This window comes from Cotesia glomerata, linkage group LG2, assembly GCF_020080835.1.
Source record: "Cotesia glomerata isolate CgM1 linkage group LG2, MPM_Cglom_v2.3, whole genome shotgun sequence".
Lineage (NCBI taxonomy): Eukaryota > Metazoa > Arthropoda > Insecta > Hymenoptera > Braconidae > Cotesia > Cotesia glomerata.
The window spans coordinates 24,859,152-24,875,874 of record NC_058159.1 but is presented as its reverse complement, the minus strand read 5'-3'; the positions used below and the strand labels follow the sequence as shown (position 1 = coordinate 24,875,874).

General features: G+C 28.7%; 1 protein-coding gene and 1 long non-coding RNA gene across 4 annotated transcripts in view; one reads left to right on the top strand and one right to left on the bottom strand.

The window, feature by feature from the left end:
- The window catches only part of LOC123275490 (ADAMTS-like protein 4), a 39,627-nt gene extending 34,780 nt beyond the window's left edge, over nucleotides 1-4,847 (bottom strand). Inside the window, exons 1-2 of one of the 2 annotated variants that reach the window (XM_044743642.1) lie at nucleotides 4,345-4,847; nucleotides 3,347-3,517 (exon numbers count right to left, since the gene is read on the bottom strand). In XM_044743642.1, coding sequence (XP_044599577.1) covers nucleotides 3,347-3,477 — 131 coding nt within the window. In that variant the 5' untranslated portion in view covers nucleotides 3,478-3,517; nucleotides 4,345-4,847. The remainder of the gene's footprint in view (nucleotides 1-3,346; nucleotides 3,518-4,344) is intronic. The other variant, XM_044743643.1, reaches the window with a different exon arrangement.
- Nucleotides 2,051-15,579, top strand: LOC123275492. 2 transcript variants are annotated; one of them, XR_006511692.1, is made up of 8 exons: nucleotides 2,051-2,450; nucleotides 2,635-2,710; nucleotides 3,193-3,326; nucleotides 4,843-4,957; nucleotides 12,051-12,255; nucleotides 13,630-13,751; nucleotides 14,414-14,610; nucleotides 15,426-15,579. It is a non-coding gene; the product is annotated as an uncharacterized LOC123275492 (long non-coding RNA). The 2 variants fall into 2 exon arrangements; XR_006511691.1 differs by having other exon boundaries at nucleotides 2,055-2,450; nucleotides 4,843-5,287.
- Nucleotides 15,580-16,723: the final 1,144 nt, after the last annotated feature.

Here is a 16,723-nt window from a genome sequence, read left to right as displayed (position 1 = left end):
AATATACGTTATCTTTATAATATAATGATTTTTATATATTTTATCGTTTAAAACTAAAATTTTTTTTCTTGATTCAAGTGTTTTACATTCTTGATTCAAGATTGAATTTTTTGAACTAATTCAAACTATATAATTCGAAATAAAATAAAATTTTGAAGAGAACATTTCTCTTAAATCGATTAGTTTTTTTTTTAGTGTAGGTTACCGCCATAACAACGTGACTGATGATAAAAAAATGAATTTTATGTGGGATAAATAAGATGTCATTTATGATTTTTAATATTTTTTGAATTAATTTGAACTTTGTACCCTGAAAAAAAAAATTAACTTAAATCAGGAAAAAAATTCTTGAACTTAAAAATTGATTTAGAAGAATTTCATTATGAATTAAAATGAAAAATTGTTTAATCAAGCCATATTTACTTAAATCAAGACAATGAAGTTCTCAAACATAAATTTCTTGATTCGAGTTAATTTTTTTTTCTGTGTATGTAATTCTAGATTTGGAGAAAATATTTATAAACTCAAAATACAGCAATTCAATGAGATAACTACCTGTAATTTCTTTTTGTATTGATGTGTACTAGATGCGCGCAGAATGGAGCATTTAGTATATTTTTCAAATATTAAATAAAAATAATGGTCTATTTTCTACAAAAATTTCTTCTAAAACTAAACTAAACCCACGATTAAAAATCAATTAAACCCCCATAAAAAGCATTAACTAAATGATTTGATAATAACAACCCGATTAAACTCTAAAACATTTATCCTGCAATTTAATTCACAGCACACAACACAGATGATAGCGTATATCAGCGGTGTGTACAGCAGCGTAACCAGGCTACAGCAGTGTACACACACCACACCAAGCAAATAAAATAGAATAAATAGCATAGAGAAAACAAACTAAAAGTAAAAAGAGTTGATCCTCAACTCATAATATAACGAGGCTGGATCGCGATATCGCAAACGTGAGGTCCTCGTCAAGTGATTGACGAGACGTAGAGCGATTACAGTAACGAAGCAATCGAACCCGAGCTTTTTTATTCATTTATTTTCTACTCTCCATTATAGCGTAGCTACAAAAATTATTAGTCGCCATAACATGCCATACCGATACCATGCGATATATACCATAGCATAATGCCTGGTTTCATACCAGCACTTCATACTCCATACTCCATGTAATATAATAGATTCAATATAAGCGTTCGAATAGAGGCGTAACTTCTAATCACCGGTGGTGAAAAAAAATCCGTACAGGAGGCGAGTCTAAGTTTTTTAAAATCTTTTACCGATCTACTATCAACCATCAACTGGCTCTAAATTATAAAACTATTAACCGTTTAAATACCCTGATATAATATAACAGTAGATAATTATTAAACGAAAATTAAATTCGAACACAGTAAAAAATTTTTCGTCATTGTGTAAAGAGTTAAAATTTTAATGTCGAATATTCTACATTTTAGTGTGTTGATTTAACACAATCGTTTGTGTTGTTCGATCGATTCGTTTTTCAACACTCAAAAATATTATTCAATACTTAAGAAACACTTTTTAAATTTTACATTAGCACAAAGCTGTATTACACTGAGAGAAAAAATTCATTATGAAAAAAATGGGCATAGTTGTGACAAGAAATTAGTTTGTTAAAAATTTTTAACAATTTTATTTCTTAGCTGAAGAAACCAAAATTTTTCTCACACTAACTTTCTATTTGAAAAAAAAAATTTCTAGATTTAGGAAAAAATAATTTTGGATGAAAATTTGCAAGTTGATTATCTAAAATTGTTTTTTTTTTTTTTAAAATAAAAAAAAATTTTTCAACAAGAAAGTTACTGAGAAAAATTTCAAAATCTTCTGCTGAGAAATAAAATTGTTTAAAATTTTCAACAAATTAATTTTTTATTATACTAATGTCCATTTTTTTGAAAATAAATTATTTTTAATATACTTTTATCATAAATCAATTATAAAAAAATATTTTTTTTTTAATTTGCACTTGTAATTTTTTTAAATTTTTAGTTGTAGAATTGTTTATTAAAATTTTTTCAGAATAATTTTGTTATTAAAAAAATTGACAGATGTCTGTTAGTTTCAGTATCACTACTTTAAACACAAAGATGTGGTACTTTATCGTTACATACAAATTGTATTTAATTAACACTAAATTTGTACAAAAAAAGTCATCAATAAACATTTTTGTGCTGAATTGTACGAAAATTTTTTTTACTGTGTATTGAGAATAAAGAGAATCCACAGCTTTATATTACATTATTTTATAGTGTTATCTTGTGCTGTAAAGTTGAGTTGGAGCATGGCACAGCCACCGGCGAAGATTCATCAACGCCATCGCATATACATGGCACCAACGAGGTAACCAACGAGATGCATTTTATCCATACTATATTCGCTATCGCGAACATTTCATTATCTATCTAAAGGTATTTTATCTTTAACATACTTTACAACTATTTAACCATTTATTTACATTAACTCAACTTCAGCTTTATTATTTACTCTATATCCTATTTATTTAATAACCGTAACATTTTTTCATATATATAATTATAATTATCCTTTCCTGTATCCTGATACTTACATAATGTTTTTCTATGTTTTTTTCAGATCTAACATAATGGTCTAATGGTATTTATACCTGGGATGATAAAAACAGTAGCCAGAGTATCAATATACCAAATAGGTAATTGGTGGAGTAATTGATAATTGATAATAGGTAATAGATATCCCGAGCTATTAAATAGCGGGACGGAATATAATTCCGGCGTTGTATGAAAGATAGATCTTGTTGTTGGTCAAAGACCAAGTAACGCTCTTCTTAGTCATGTATTCTCGGGTATGGCCCTAGAGAAAAGATTCAACGATTGAACGAGTCACGCGAGAGAGGCGGTCCTATTATAACCCCTATCTCTCGCACGAGTTGCTTTGAATTTTAAAAACTTTTTATTTTTATCCTTTTGGGATAACATCGCTAACGATTGATTCGTCTTTTGTAGCCTACCCGTGGAGGTCTAGGCGTGGGCAATTAAATTACTACTAATTAATAGATTACATTTTTAATTGCTTTACATTAATATCGATCGTTTTTTTATTTCATTTAATTACGCGTCTCTGTGGTGAAAAAATAAATATTAATATTAATTGTTATTTTTTTTTTTTTTTCAGAAATTGTTTTTACGTTTCACGGAGAATTGTAATTGAATATTCAACATCGGACGGAAAAATACTGTCAGCGCACCATTCAATGAGAATAATGATCATGAAAAAATGGTTTTTTAAAGGCATGTAAGTAAGCGAAAGTAAGTAGAAAAGTGCTCACCTTATACTGGTGATTGTGAATTTATACTGAGGTACACCGCATCGTAACTTCCGGCTAGCTAACTCGTTACTGTGGTTTTCATGGTGACTACAAGGTGATAAATTGTCCTGCGAATCCTCTGGAGTACCCATGGCTCTACGTCTCACTTTATATCGTATCGGCGCTATCCTGCTGGGATTATATTAATAATAACATCTAAATAACCATTATTTTATTCATCACTGTAATATATTGTGAATTTTATTGTAAATTACAAAAAATAAATAACATTGATGATGATGATATTGGTTATTTATTATTTATGATGATATAGAGGAGAGCAAAGTGGAAAACTCCGAAATATAGTTAAAATTATATTCATGAGTTTTTTTTAATTTAAAAATTCTTTTTTTTTTTTTTAATTTATGTTCATTTAGCTGTAAACTCTCTAATTATAATTTGAATTTTCTTTTGTATGATAATGAAAAAATTAGAAATTTTACTACTTTTAGAACATAAAAAATATATTATAAGATTAATAGCAAGGAAAATTTTAAATATGCGTAAGAAGTTTGAAAAGTTTTTTAATTTCTATTAAAAATTTTTAAAAATAATAATTAAAAAAAAAAATTTCTATTAAAAATAATGATTAGATATTAACTACTTTCAATACTTTATTTATATAAGAATTAAAAAAAAATGTTATTGTTCTTTATACTTTTTTAATTTTCAAATAAAAAAAAAATAGTAGATTATTTAAATAACCAGAAAGGACGAAAATAAAAATGTATTTAGTAATTGATTCATTGTTTAAAATTTTCTTATAAAAAACTTTGAAAATTTTTTGTAACAAATAATATTTATTAATTTATTTTTTTATTTAAATGTATAAAAATTTTCATAGTTTCAATTTTTCTAATTTACAAAAAAAAATCTTCACTTTTAAAAGTGTAAATTTTTGTATCTATTCTGTAATATAAGAAATGAATTCACTAGTATAATTTAAATAACAAATTTACCTAAATGTATCATCTTAACATCAACGCTCCTCGTTCTCCACTCAATTTAATACTTATTTATTTATTTACTTGTGTTTTCAAACTGTTTATAATAATGTATAAAAACTTATTATGTACTTAAATTTAATCACTGCACATTAATCACTTAGCACTGATTAAAAGTCCGTGTGATTTATCATAAATCGAGACGCAAGTGCTAATCATATTTCCACGTCTAGCCGGTTAAATTTATTTATAATTATAACTATAAAAATAAATGTTAAAGAAAAGTAATGTTAAGTGGAACGATGGGACACGCAAGTTTACTATAGTTATAAGCCACCAAACAAACAAAAAATAAATACATAGATATATATTTATTTATTAAAACCAAGAGAGAAATCGCGAGTTACACGGAGACGAGAAAGCAATGATACAATTATACGTTTCCTCGTTCACGTGCACAATTTTCAAATAATTAAGTCATTTTATATTTAATACTTAAATTTTTTATTCCAGACACTAATTAATTGCGCAACAAAATAAAACTGTCAGTTGACAAACAAGCGGACAAATTTTTTCCAGATAAAAAACTTCATTTTGACAGCACTTAATTCAAGCTCCATGGCCCCGGGTGAGTAAATAACTTTTTATTATTTAACGAGACGTGTGATGTATTTTTAATAGACAATAAATGTGATTAATAATTGTAAATATAAACTTATATGTCATAAGACTGGACGGCACGTGCGGCGCCGGGACCGTGTCGAGGAATAAGTGCGCACGCGAGACCCCGAATGAAGAACGAGAGAGTCGGCGATCCGTCCTCTAAGGCTACCGCAACAAGAATGATAGTAGTTAGGCGTGGGAGATGCCGAGCAATATATATGGTGTGTGCATAGACATATATATATATATATGTATATACACATATGTTATGTATATGCCTGGACCTCTACTCTGTGTAATGTATTTGCTACTCTTCTTCATTATATACTTCTCAGTGTTTGGTAGTTTTAGTTAGGACGGTCAAAGCCATGCACAAGGAGGTTCTTTCCGTGCTTTTATTTAATCTACATCCACATCTACCGTATACTATTTACTATCTACTATCATATCTTCTATTACTAATACTATCTTAAATTGATATTCTTAACATAAACTGCTGTTTGTTATAAAATTCAAGGCATTACATATATATCTTGTCTATCTTTAATATAAACACAAACTTAAATATACACTGAGAAAATTTCTTTTGAAAAAAAAAATAAGCATTATTCTGACAAGAAATTAATTTGTTGAAAATTTTCTTAGCTGAAGAAATAAAAACTTTTTTCACAGTAACTTTCTTGTTGAAAAATAGTTTTTTTGATTTGAAAAAAAAAATAATTTTAGATAAACATCTTGCGAATTTTAATCTAAAATTGTTTTTTCAAAATAAATTTTTTCTCTTACTTTATAATGCTGCTAAGTTGAGTTAAGTTGAAAAATTTAATTAAATTTTCGATTTATTCCGGTCATTATTTATACTCCAATTGCATCTGGCCCGCAACTATTATTGCGCAACAGTCCCCAATTTATAAACTTATAGTATTTTTTTTTATCTAACATGTAACGTACAATCTATTATATTTAATTTTTTATAACCGGAATTTATATATGTATATAATCCGTTTTGAAGGTTCAAGTGTTTTGTAACTTCACAACTGATATTAATTATTTCAATATTTTTTGTCATTTAAATCTCAATTACTGTTTTATGGGAGCATTTTAGATTTTATCTACGACCGCTTATAAAGTATATATAGTTGAAAAGGAACAACCATACAAATAGTCATCGTCTTCATGATATGAAGTTATATAAACAAATTGGTGATATTGATGGTTGATATAAGTACTAAATACTAAATAAAAATATATGGAAAACTTGAAGAAAGTTTGATATTATTTTTTCAGATTCAATAGATGAATTTTTTGAGCTGCTATAAATAAATATATTTATAAGTTATCATTGTAACAATAACGGCTTTGTACCGGTGTTTAAAATTTAGGTGACTTTAATAGTCAGGACAAATAACTCAAGCTCTATAGCTATACTACTATTGAGGGTTTTTGAAACTTTTGACCTGGGAAAGTGTAAAAATGATTAATTTTGTGATTTAAATTTCTTAGGGTTTTACGACGATGAAAATGGATTTATAGGAAAAAAATACGGCATTGACGATGTTAAGATGACTTTTATGGATTAAATAAATAACTCATATTGTATGAGAGATTTTTTTGACTCTTTACCTGGCTGCGTCTTTAATCTGTGAAATTTTATGTAATATAATATAATAGGCCCTTCTGATATATTGGATTATAAATTGTGGACCTATAGGTTAAAACTGCCTCGATATTTCATGATTTAATTTTTTCTAAAGGGTGAATAAATTGTGAGTTTTTTGGGATTTTTTAAAGATTTTCTTTTATGTTAAAATTTTCAAAAATCAATCATTTTTTTTTTTTTTTTTGAAAAATAAATGTTACAGTATAGATAAATTTATCAAATTATTATTGACAGTCAAACAAGCCTGTAAATAATGTAAATAGATGTAGAGTCAACATATTAGGTAAATAATAGACGCAAGTTAAATATTTATAATAATGTAAATAACTTAGAAAAACTTCTCATGCAAATTTCGTAGTTTAAAATTTTTATAGTTACAAAACAGGATCTGCAAGCTGAAAAAAAAATTAACTTAATCAAAAACAAAAATTCTTGAACCAAGAAAATCATTTTGAAAAGCTTCATCGTTTTAATTTAACCTTAGACTGGTCAACAAATGCGACCTAACGACTTTGGTCGAGTGATGAGGGATTTGCCGCAATGCTTTTAGAGCATACAGTGTTGCCAGTTCATACACGTTTGACAGGCAGAGACTAGAGGTGTTTTCGGCAACGCCGCGGACAAAAAACTACTTACGACTCTGGTCAAGCGATGAGGAAAGCCCTGCAAATTTTTTTAAGAAATTTTTTTTCAGCAATTTAACATTTTCGAAGATGTTTGAAAAAATGATTAATATATTCTAAAATGTTCAAGGAACAAAGTCAAATTTTTTTGAATAATTTTAGTAAATATTGAAGATGTTATAAACAAAATATAATTGAGCGCGGCGTCACGCTCATAGGGTGACCAGTCTAGGGTTAAATAGAAAAAATTTTAATCTAAAAAATATTTCTTGATTTAAGTAAATTTTACTTGATTAAAGAAACAAAACTTCAAAATGATTTTCTTAGGCCTAGAATTTTTTTCTTGAGCCAAGTTAATTTATTTTTTCTGGATTAAAAACAACTTCTCCGATAAATTGTTAGGAATTTTAAAAAAGCTCAATAATTTATTAGCTCAATAATTTTCAAATTTCATCACACATAATTAAATTTATAACAAGAATATAGAGCTGTCAATAAAGTTTCTTATGCTCATAAAGATGGTAATATAATATATATAATAAAAATTATAAACCAGTTAATATTCATCGTATCAACATTGTTCTATTTATCGCATATTTAATTAGTTATTGGTTAACTTATATAATATCTTCCAAAAGACATTGACATTTATATATAAAACTGATATAATTAGTAATTAATAACTAGGGAACGTTATGCATAAATGCATACAGATGTTCTTAATAAAGATCTATTTTATGAATTTTATTTCGTAATATCTATTATTAGCTTCTCAATTACTACTCATTGATTTTATCACTTATCAAAGCCATGTGAGTGCAAATAACGTCCTTAATATTTTAAATAATTTCTTACGTCAACCCTAAATTAATCTGCACTATTTTAATTAAAAAAATAATAAATTACTTACATCATAATTAAAAATTTCACAAAAGAAAAGTCGCTCTAATGTAAAATAAAATTTTTTTTTATAAGTAATTAATTAATTCGTCAAGTTATGAGCTAAAAGAAACTATCAGATAAAACTAACTAATAAAGCAAAAAAAAAACTAATAAAATTGCTGACATATAAAAATAGTTAATCTGTATGACTGGACTCCTGTCGTCCTTGCATATCGATCTTGGGATCGATCGTCGTACTGGATCAATTTATCCCTCTTAAGAAATTTCTCGCGATCGGGATCTTTACGACTCTTTATTTAAATCTCCGATCGTAAAGTATACATATGCAAGTATGCATATATTATTATATTAATATATAAGTACAAGTATTTTAAATACATAGAGCCTATGTGGACCTCGCTTTAAGCTTTAGCGGAAAATGGGTTTAGTGGTTGTAATACTTAAACTACTATTATATGCATTGTACCAGTAACTTCTAACTGACCACGTTTTCCATAACACGCCGACAGTTTTTACTGCATATGTGTTATGTGTTTCTTCAGCCATCCTGAGTAATAATAAATGAAGTGCGTGACCAATTTCTCATACTGAAAACAATTTACAGTGCCAATAAAATATTAAAAAAATTTCATTTCATTGCTCAATAGAGTAAAGTCGAAATCTATTAATAGAATAATAATTTAGTTGAGAATCGTGGAGCCAGGGAAATCGGGTTGAAATTTTAACATTTATCACTGTTGACGTAAATGAGGTAATAATATTTTTTTTGGAAAGTTAATATTTAAAACTAGTTTCAAAAATTTTAGAATTTATTGTTATTGTTGTTGTTTTTGTTGTTGTTGTTATCTATATTATTAAGAGAATAAGCAAAATTTTGTGGCCAGTGTATTTATATGATAAAATAGATTCTTATGGTTAAATTTGGTATCGTCGGAAAAGTCTTGACTTGGAGTTGTGTTTTTTCAAGGTTTCATATCATTCTCACCAATAGTCAATTTATGATGATAAGTATTTAGGTTGCATTCGAAAATGCTCTATCTCTAGATACATAATTAAGAAATGACCTTGTATCTCGCGAACTATTTACATTTTTAAAGATATAAGCTCATCCCGATGTTACACTCATCTAGACCTTTCATTTGAGTATCCACATCAATTTTTCATATATTTAAAAATTGATTTTTTTTTTTTTTTATTCAAATTTACTGATGAGCTGACGCAAATTGAGAGCAAAACGAAAAAAAAAATCAATTTTTCATTTTTCTGAAGATTGCAGCACAATAATGGATAAAATCTCATTCCTTTAATTTTTTCAAAATTTTCAATTATCGGGGCGGAAAAACTACTGAATGGATCAATCTGAAAATTTACAGGCTTTTCAGGGGTACATTGAGGTGTGAAAATTCCTGCAATGTATAGCTTCCCCGTCGATATTTGTTAAGGTAAAGTCGATTAACCAAAATAAGGGAAAAAGTCACTTTTTTCAACTTTCTTTAACGCGGTATCGTACATCGATAAGATTTTTTTTTCTGAAATATTTTTTATGGGATTTTATTGGGAATTTTTTTTAGTTTCCAAAACTGTCCTTTTTTTTGCTGTGCAATTATTGGTTGCAGAGATATTGATGGTTAAAGACATAAACGTTCTTTTTCGTCTAATCTCGGATATCTCCGCAACGAATATTTGTATCAAGCTAAATAAAAAATGAAATTGAAGCTGAATAAACAGGCTATCTGTTTCATAAGGTCGCTTTATCTGAAAAAATTTTTCCAAGCCCGTAGAGCGAAAAAAAAATCAAAAATTTCGAAAATTTTTGTTCGCTCTATTTCTTCGGATCATGTTAAAACCGTGCTTTCTAAAAAATTTTGACCTCAATATCTGAAAACTAGAGTTTCAGAGCTTTAAAATACATTTTTTATTTTAAGGTTGGCAATAGCCTAATCGGCTCGGTACCTGCATTTCGAAAGAGTGGGACCAGGGTTCGATTCCGGCGCGCACCAATATTTTTCAATGATTATAAACTAAGAATATGTGCGTTTCATTGCCAGCCTCTGTACCGGTCGGGTTTTCTGTGGTTTTCCCATATAGTTATGGAGGTAAAATGTCATTATAGAAGTACCTCTATACTATTTAAGACCGTAATGCAAATGCAGGTACTGATTATAACGCGTAAGTCGGCCACAGTCGCAGCACATGTGTGTCGGGCATGAAAGAAAAAATCCCGACATGCAGGGGGGTGGGCACGAAAAAGTGGTTGAGAGTTATAATGACGGGGTTGAGAGATTATATTGCGGAGAAAAAAGTGGAGAGACAATAATTCCCCACCCTCCCTTGTAAAACACTACAGTGATACAAGTAAAACCATTCTCCTCAATTACATTTTTTATTTTTGCGATACGATCATTTTTCGCTGAAATACAGCCCGTCAAAAATCTAAAAAAAATTTGAATTTTTTTTTCTATTCCCTTAATTTTTGTGAGTAGTGTATTATATACATGTATATATGAAAAATATATCAAAAATGCATGTGGGTACTCAAATGAAAGCTCTTGATGAGTATAACATCGAGATGAGCTTATATCTTTATATCTTTAAAAATGTCAATAGCTAGAAAAGTACAGTGCAATTTAACAAAAGTCATCATTCAATAAAGCAAAATTTTGTTTATTTATAGTTCACAAGTCTCGGCAGTCACATAGTGACTGCAAGGTTGATAGTCATTATTATTAAAAAAAAAAAAAAATCATTTAAAAGCTTCAAAAAATGTCTTTTGTAAATTTTTTACTTTTTCCGACCCGGAAATTAATGAAAATATTTTGTTCCATCTTGCCCCGGATTCCTTAAAATCGTTGATTTTGTTATTAGAATAGAATTAGGGGAGGGAATATTGTAGCCGACATTGAGCCAAGCACTCAGTCCTATTGGACCATTGTACTCAGCCCTTCTAGGTTGGTTACGTTATATATCTTGGAGATTGGCCAGGCCTGTCTGCTTCAAGAAGTGAAGCAACTGTCCCACGCCAATCTCCTGTATATCAATAGACTCTCCATCGCAGAATCCTAGTATGTCCTTTCGGGCTGTTGCCAGTTTTCTGCAATGGAGGATTAGATGTAGAGGAGTTTCCTCCTCCGATAGGCATCTGGGGCACATCGAGTGATCTGAGATGCCTAGGCGTCTCAGATGCCTGCCGGTTAGCCAGTGTCCTGTGATATACCCGACAGTTAGCCTTAGCAGCTTCTTGTCGAGCCTATCAAGGACAAGCCTAATGTCTTGGAGGGTCCTTTAAAAGTGCCCTCGTATGCATCATGCCTTTTGCCTCTGCCCACACTTCCTGAAACTTGTCGTTAGTCCATAGGGAAGCGTGTTGCTTTATGAGACTAAAAGGCACCGCTATGCTGATTACTGGTTCAGGGTCTCTTTTACGAGCTCCCGCTTTCGCCAGCTCATTTGCTTTGTCATTTCCTGCGTTCCCGCTATGGCCCGGTACCCACAGTAGTTTGACTTTTGTTATACTCTGCTAATTCATTTAGGGAGTCTGATTTTGTTATTAAGAATATAAATGTTGATAAACGCATACTTAGTCCCATTAATTTTTTTAAAACTATATATATCTAATCCAAACTCCCTATTGGTATGAAGCTCGCTCCATAAAAAATCCACTTCACATTTATTCTGTGTTTGCTCCGGAAAGTATTTACATTATATACTACATGGCGTTACTTATACTCAACACATAGTAATTTTCAGTATCAAACGGATAATTTTAGCCTCAAAACACTCACGAAATTTCGTTTCCAAAACAAATTTTTCGTGTAAATAAATTAAACAACAATATTTTATAAATTTGCTTTATTTATAAATTTTTATTTAAGTTACAGGAGCATAGATCAAGATCCAAGGGTCGGATCAGTGTTAAAAGTAGAATTAAACTGACACGTAAAGGAGTGAAGAAATACGGCAGTACGGATGTATAATAGGAAATACGAGCGAAGACAAGAGTCAATCGTGATGGATAGTAGACCACACGCATTATTTGTCACACTGACATACAATATACATGGATTAATGTTCAATCATGTAATATCAGTTGTTGTTATTATATGCATTTATATTAATAATAATAAAAATACGTACAATAATAAAGCATGTAAGAGCGCATTCTTTATTAGAATTAAATCATATTACTGTCCAAAGATCACAATCAAAGCACGAGCTTTTATATTAATTGATTTATGAGTCTGTCTGTCATTCTTCTCAACTTAAATTCAATTTATCAATCAGCAGTATTTACTTGTTTGTTTTATTTTTTAACTCATTTGACAATTTTTCGGATTTTTCTTAATAAATAATTATAAAAATTTTTTTTTTGATTTTATTTCTAAAAAATCAAAAGAACAATAACAATTTTTATTGAAAAATAAATTAGGTTTAGAAAATTACTTTTGAAAAATAGCACCTATAATTTTTTAAAGTTTCTAAAAATGTAATTTTTTTTGCTATAATTTATTTATCAAAAAAATTCTAAAAAATATCAGATATCTCTTAATTTAAATATCGTAACAAAAAATAAATTTAATTAGAAAAAAATTTATTTATATTTTTTAATAACAATTTTTTATATGAAGAAAAATATAAAAATCTTTGATGATTTCAATATAATTTAAATTAATAAAACTTAATTTAATTTTGCAAGCCGAAAAATAATTACCAGGGAAAAAAAATCAATAAAAAGATTTTAATTGCGGATAATAAAGAAGAACAAGTGTGAAAAGGCCGAGGGTGAATAAGGCACGGAAGCATGAGCATGAAGGTACGAATTTGAGTGGCATGTGATGAAAAAAACAAAAATATCGGTGGATAAATCTGACCGGATGGGCGAGGATCCACGCGGCCTCGCGCTCGTTCGTGCACCCGGTATATCCTCAACTGTCACTTGACAGGCCACGGGATGTGCCTTTTCCGTTGTAAGAGTGTGCCGCACCCAAGCTATAGAAATGCCCGAGCTACGATCGACGCCCTTCGATTGACGCGTCAATATAAATCGCGATCAGATATTGTAATTCAAAAATTCATCCTCGCTTTTTATCACACACATGTAAGTGGAGATGTATATAGATATAGATATTGATATGAGGCTTAACCATGTTATTGGTTATTGTTGGTGTTATTATAAAAGCTGCATACACTATTGCAGATACATAATGGTGATAGTTGATGGTAATGCATTTACCATCGCCGAACATCAGCAACCTAACACCATTGTCACTATTCTCTCACTTCACTGATGCGATTAATTGAGAGCCCGCAATATCCTCATCATAATTTTAATTCTTCATGCCCATTAACAAACCATTTTTTTATTAATCCAATACACACCATTTTTGTCAGTTCATGCCTGTGCTTTTTTTATAATAATAATAACAATAATTTAAACAAGTTTTATATCTTCAGGTTTAAAAGATTCATCTTTTCTTAATACTTAATGCCAAAGGGACGGCTTTTGGTGGACATTCTCAAACGTCATGACCGTGACATTGGGGAGACCCAGACATAACAGACACCCCAACAATTCGGTAAATAAATTTATTTTAGAGTTTATTGATGGTTAAAATTTTTTATTTATAAATTTAGTTTCCTTAAAAAAAGTTTAATTTTATGATACTGAAATTGAGAGACATCTGATAATTTTTAGAATTTTTTTTACAAATTGATTATAGCTAGAAAAACTTAGTAAAAAAGTTGGTAATTATTTACAAGTAGGGTCAACCCCATTCTGGGCCATAACTAGGTAAAAAATTAACATTTTCAAATTTTTTTTGGTTCTTCTTGTTTTTACGGCGCATTTATGATAAAAAATATCGTGAAAGGAAAAAATAAAGATCTCGATAACTTTTTTGCCTTTAAAAGTTGGAAAAAATTTTGGCTCTCGTGTTTTTGGACAAAATTTCTAGTTTATCTTTTTTTGAAATATTTTTTTTCGAAAAGTAAAAAAAAATTGATAAAAAAAAAAATTTAACATGAGCTAGCATAGGTTGACCCCACTTGTAAATAATTCCCAAAAAGTTTCATCTATAGAAGCTCTAAAAAATTATAAATGCAATTTTTTTTAATAATTTTCTTGACCTTATTTTTAAATTAAAAAAAAAATCAAAAAATTTTCAAGTGTGCTAATTTCAGCGTCATTTAATTTTTGTTAATTAAAATTCGATAATAATGTTGAATTTATTTGAAACAGGTTTGGAAAATTAGCATGTGATGTTCAGAAGCTGCAAGAAAAAATTACTCTGGCCGGTTTACTTTGTAAAAACTGCAGGAGGTCTTGCTCCCTTTGACGAAAATAATATAATAAGATTTTGAATTTTACACTTAGAGTAATTAAAAGTATTGAGTATTGTCAAGAGGGCGTGTAATTTCCTGTTTCTAAAAATACGAGTGAGTAAGCTTTGTAAAATACTTATATTAATATATCTCAGCATCCATCTTTTCCATTCATTTATGTTATAATGTATATAATAGTAGGCACCAGTTACTAACCAACTGGGAAAGATTTAACCGCGTATTGTTGATGGAAAATGTATAAAAGACATACTGTCATGTAACCTGACACTTAACCAGTGAAACGTGTGGTTTAATCATACAGATGTCTAGGATTATATTGTTGGACAATATTTATTATTATTATTGTGTTATGTACCAGGTATTAAAGAGTACAATGAAAGTATCGAGTGAATACACATGACAAATGGAGCTTTGATTATAATTTTAAAATACGCGTGTCTGCATTAATGAGCAAACTCAACTCAATTATGTTAATTTATTATTTATTGGCGTTATTAGTAATAAATATAAGTAGAGTACTGAATAACAAGTAACGAGCAACAATCTCAGCTCCAAGAGAATTAATAAAGCATAATAATTAATAGTCGGCGCCTGGTGTTTGATCAATCGTTGCGGCTATCGTTGCAATTATTACCAGTATAAATTGTACCAAGAAATAACGTGGTAATACGATTTGTCGGTCATCCTTTCTTGGTCAGCTGGTTGATGTACAAAGCTTTGAATTTAACTTCTGGATCGTCACAAGAAGACACGACGTTTGCATATGACCGATATGACGTTTCTTCGTTCCACATATCGCTCCCATTAATATATTTATTATTTATTATTATTATATCAAATTTGTACTCGATTTTTAAATTAATATTTTACAGATTCAAATTACGGTATAAGTTTTTTTTTTATTTCAGATATTTAAACAAGTTGCCAAAAAAGGAGTAGAGATCATTTTTGTCTTTACAAGAAAATTATGACATTGGAATCAACAGATATCTTACAATTTTTTAGATTTTTGTAACAATTAAATTATAATGAAAACAATTAAGTAAAAAATTCCACATGTAGAAATTTATAAAAATTCTAAGTACGAATTTTCAAAAATATTTTTTTTATCATAATTGATTTGTTATAAAAATTTCAAAAATTGTCAAATGTTTACTGATTTCAGTACCATTAAAAATTACATATTTATTTTTATTTTAATTATTTATTTATTAAATTTTGATCCTAGAGCAAGTGCTCCCTCAGGGCGATCATAATCAAGTACATATTAAATTAATATAATATTAATTATGATGTAAATATAGTATTAATTCTAGATAACATAATATGATAAGTAATAAAATAAAATAACATAACATAATAAGTAATAATGATTATAATAATGTTAAAATTGTTATTATCATGAATTCTTCACAACATTGTTTTATACAATTTTAAAGATCTCTATTAAAATGCCAGTTAAAACACGCTACTCTAAACTCACCAAACGTGCTTAAAGCAACAATATCAGACGGGAGCTGGAAAAAAAAATAATTAAAAATATTAATTAATATTCAATTTCTTTATTTATAAATAATTATAATAAAATTATCCGGATTTCTTCTTTTCAATTTGATTAAAAAACAACCTTAAATTATTATTGCGCAGTATCATTGAACTGTAAGTAAAAACAAATTAATTTATATTTATTAATATTATACTCATATAAAAAATTATCATATTATAATTCTTCCAAGCTTTTAGACACTTGCATTTTTTATTTTTACTAATGCATTATTTGCTTACTTATTGAATAAAAAAAAATAGTTAGTTGTCTGTGACTCTAATTATCATAATTTATAACAACAAAAAGTGACATTTGACAAGATCCATAAAGATATACATATATAATTATATTTACAGAGTTCGTCACTTATAAAAATTTGATAACCGATCATTTTGTCGAAGATAAATTTATTCGCAGATCGAGTAGAGTAATGGAGCAAGTTAAACTGAGCCATGGAGACCAATAAGGAGGGAAAAAAATAAAATCGTGAGTATATTGGTAATAACTGACGCACGAGCCGTAAACTTACCGGTCAATCAATTTAAAGCGCCGGTTCTTGGACGCTCGACGGTGTGTCCATCATCCGCGAGTTGTCCATATATGAATAATGCACTCATAATCCAGCAAGTTGTCGTGGTAATTTTTATCTTACCATTTATT